This window comes from Lipomyces doorenjongii, assembly GCF_038497915.1.
Source record: "Lipomyces doorenjongii strain NRRL Y-27504 unplaced genomic scaffold V1508scaffold_235, whole genome shotgun sequence".
Classification (NCBI taxonomy): domain Eukaryota; kingdom Fungi; phylum Ascomycota; class Lipomycetes; order Lipomycetales; family Lipomycetaceae; genus Lipomyces; species Lipomyces doorenjongii.
Genome location: NW_027118302.1, coordinates 1 through 3455, shown reverse-complemented (window position 1 = coordinate 3455; position 3455 = coordinate 1). Strand labels below are relative to the sequence as shown.

Here is a 3455-nt window from a genome sequence, read left to right as displayed (position 1 = left end):
ATACTAACGAAGAAAAAGGGAGCTTATTTTCAGTCCGAAGCAGAAATTTATGACCGACAAGACCCTGAAACCCTCTATAAATCGATCACGTGATTCATATGTCATACATATTACCATATATGATATCATACTATATCAGTCTCATATGATACTAGTTCATTTGAACTAGTATCAGATACGTATTGGTTTGACAAAATGAACTCATATATTGTAATATCATACTACTTAGCACACTGGATACGAACGTGCTATATATGAAGTAGATTGGAGTCCAATAAACTGAATAACCCTGCGTAAGCGGCAGTATCTTGGTCAGGGAAGGAAAAAGCCGCAAGAACGCTCGAATAATTGTTTTCAGCTTTGCGCTGATATCTGTCAAGTTGATAAGGAAGCTAATAAATATTGGACGTTACTGGACAAGTTTTAGGAGGATCGTTTATTGATCAGTGATTCGTGCGACAACGCCATTTGTCAGTACTACGGCACCAACTCCTGTTACTGACGGCTGATCGATCAAAGACGGCTGATCGATCAAGACAGAAATGGTTACAGAAGAAGTCACCGTGGAGTTGGTTCCATTGTGAGCCGCGTACGATCTATGTGGTCTCGCTAGCTTATTATGACACTGTTGGGTGCCCCGATGACAGTCCCAGGCACCCAAGGGAAAGCGCGTCACTTGTCTGCGGCGTTTTTTGGCGTGACAAGTCCCAATCGCAGTACGTGTGATTTGTGATGGTGGTAAGTTATGGAGGAAATAAACTTCTCGAGCCGCAACGGCAGGGGGGCTCGCTCCCCGCACCACTTGTTCATTCTCGCATCCGGCTCATGAAGATACCGGTTACAGTTGCGCATGATGAAATGTGTATGTGATAATCTTGATATAGATGTGTGACGCTGGAAGCAAGGTTATAAAGCAGCACCGCTGCCCGCTCTGGCTGTCTGATAATTATATTCTAAAGCACAATCTATTTGCTCACCAGCAATATCCGTAGTGGTCGCACCTGACCCTTTGAGTCATCTACAATGAGTCTGAAGGATAAACTGCAGGAGCTCATATCGGTTTTGAACGAAGCGGCATCGATTAATTTTCCCGGTGACCCTGACTTCTGCCCTAACACAATTAGGTGGAGTGAGTACGCTGCGCCTCAGCCAGGTGCAGTGGTCAATGTGGCTACTGAGAGCGATGTCCAAAAGACGGTAGGTGGAATCAAGACGATCTAGACAGGAAGTCCATTAACATGCTGATGCTATCCAGGTTCAATGGGCAGTGAAAAATAACGTCAAATTCCTCGCTCAGACTGGTGGTCATGGGTGGACTATAACTTGGAATATTGAAAAGTCGGATATCATTATTAACATGCGACGCATGAACAACATTTCCGTGAACTCCAAAGAAGGACATGCCGTAATTGAAGGCGGCGCCTTGGTCCACGAAGTCATCGACGCCGCCTACGGAGAGAAAGTCCATATTGGTGCGGCCATCAGGGGCAATTTTGATAGTCCATTATACGGCTAACATTCATTAGTTGTCGGTAACTGCAACTCTGTTGGCGCCTGTGGTGCAATGCTCGGTGGAGGCTTCAGCCGACTCCAGGCCAACTACAGCATGTCTATTGATAATATAATATCACTCCGCCTCGTTACCGCGAAGGGCGAAATCATCAACGTCTCTGCCACCGAGAATTCAGAACTTCTTTGGTGCTTGAAAGGCGCAGGACACAATTTCGGGATCGTTACTTCGGCTGTGGTCAACGCCTTCCCTCAGATCAATGATGGCATGCATTGGGAAAGCACAATGGTCTTCTTACCGGACCATATAGAAGAGATAACTCAGACCATCAACGACCTTGACATGGGCGAAGGGATGTCAATCCACTACGCTTTCACTGGCCTGCCTCCATTTGGATTTGTACGTGCTCATTTTCGTTTTAAAGTTTCAGCATTAACATATCTGGCAGCCAGCTGTTGTTCTGGAACTGTGGTACGCCGGTACGCCCGCGGCTGCGCAAAATGCCTTTGCCCCTCTCTTCAAGCTGCATCCCATCTACCAAGAAAGCTCGCCAACTCCCTATAATCAGATCAATGAGGCTCTTAATCGCGGCCAATATAAAGGCGGCTTCAAGCCTACATGGTCCGTCGCCTTAGAAAAGCTCGATCCCAAAGCCGCCCGCGATCTCTGGAAACATTTTCTGCACTTTCGCTTGCGCCATCCGTCGTCCAAGAACTCGGTCGTTATGTTCGAATGCTATGCGTTTGGAAAAGTCCGCCAGGTTCCGGAAAACAGCGCTTCGTTCCCGTGGAGAAATTTGAACTTTCATGTGTAAGTCTTCAAATCTATGTCACCCTATTCCACAACATACGAGGTGACTTGGAACGCCCTCTGCGCGCTCTTCTCCTTCATACGACAACAGCTAACTTTAATGTTACCAGTTGTGCATCGCTATTCTACACAGACCCGGCAATTGACAAAGATGCCAATGCTTGGGGTAACAAGTTCCGCCAGATCCTGCAAGAGGCGTCGGGTATGCGACAGAACAAAGTGTAAGTTTCACACTGCTCCATTCCACCAACGGGTACTCTATTGACTTATCATCTACGTCCCTCTAACACCTTTGTTTTCGTATAGATATGTCAACTATGCCACCGGTGACGAGTCTATGGAGGAAATCTACGGCTATAACGAAGACCGGCTAAAGAGACTAAGAGCCCAAAAAGCGGCGTGGGATCCCGAAGGAAGGTTTAGTCACTATCATCCTATTCTCTAACTAATATATCCAATTTTTCGGGTTTTGTTTGGAATGATATAGGTATGGCCTTGAGAAATCTTAGCAGCAAAAGCTTATTTGAACTCTGTTTTAAATTTTTGGAGCGAGACGAGCAGGACCTAAATAGCTGAGTTAGGGCGGCAATCTTTTAAATACCTACGGGCTTACCGGAGCACTGACGGACTCTGCGGAATTTATCCATGTTTTCAAATCTCGGATGTGAACATCTAATTTACCACCCAGGGATATGTATTCGAACGGTGCAAATAAACTATATGGTTGGAGGACTCCTAAGACTACTCCATTTCGATCTTTCAAAGGTTCAGAGTTGGTCCTAGAAGTGCAACTCTAAACCAAAAGTGCTGTAGATGCAACTATGTCAGTTTTGCATATGTTAAATGTAATTCTAAGCATTCAACCCGATCAAGTTTTGATTTGCTATGGGCTCGGCTATAGTTTCCTCAATATAACTGTACACCACATTACGGGTATAATTAACTTGTTCGGAATGAGGTAGACGTCGTTGGCAATGTCGTACAAATCGTAGTTGAAGTTGTCCTTGCCATCGAGATAGATTTCGTCCACCGTGTATCCCTGTTGAAACTGCAACTATAACTTTAGAATAGCCAGCTAAAATGTGTAAGCTATAAAGTTTATGCTAAGGCATATGCAGGAATACTAAAAGAGCAG

General features: G+C 45.2%; 1 protein-coding gene across 1 annotated transcript; it reads left to right on the top strand.

The window, feature by feature from the left end:
- Nucleotides 1–1023: 1023 nt before the first annotated feature.
- Nucleotides 1024–2765, top strand: V1508DRAFT_401257 (uncharacterized protein; the record flags this gene model as incomplete). Its single annotated transcript, XM_066938404.1, has 6 exons — nucleotides 1024–1197; nucleotides 1256–1472; nucleotides 1527–1909; nucleotides 1959–2320; nucleotides 2431–2541; nucleotides 2627–2765. The coding sequence occupies 6 exons, from the start codon at nucleotides 1024–1026 to the stop codon at nucleotides 2763–2765; spliced, it is 1386 nt and encodes a 461-aa protein (XP_066791961.1).
- Between the last annotated feature and the right edge of the window lie 690 nt (nucleotides 2766–3455).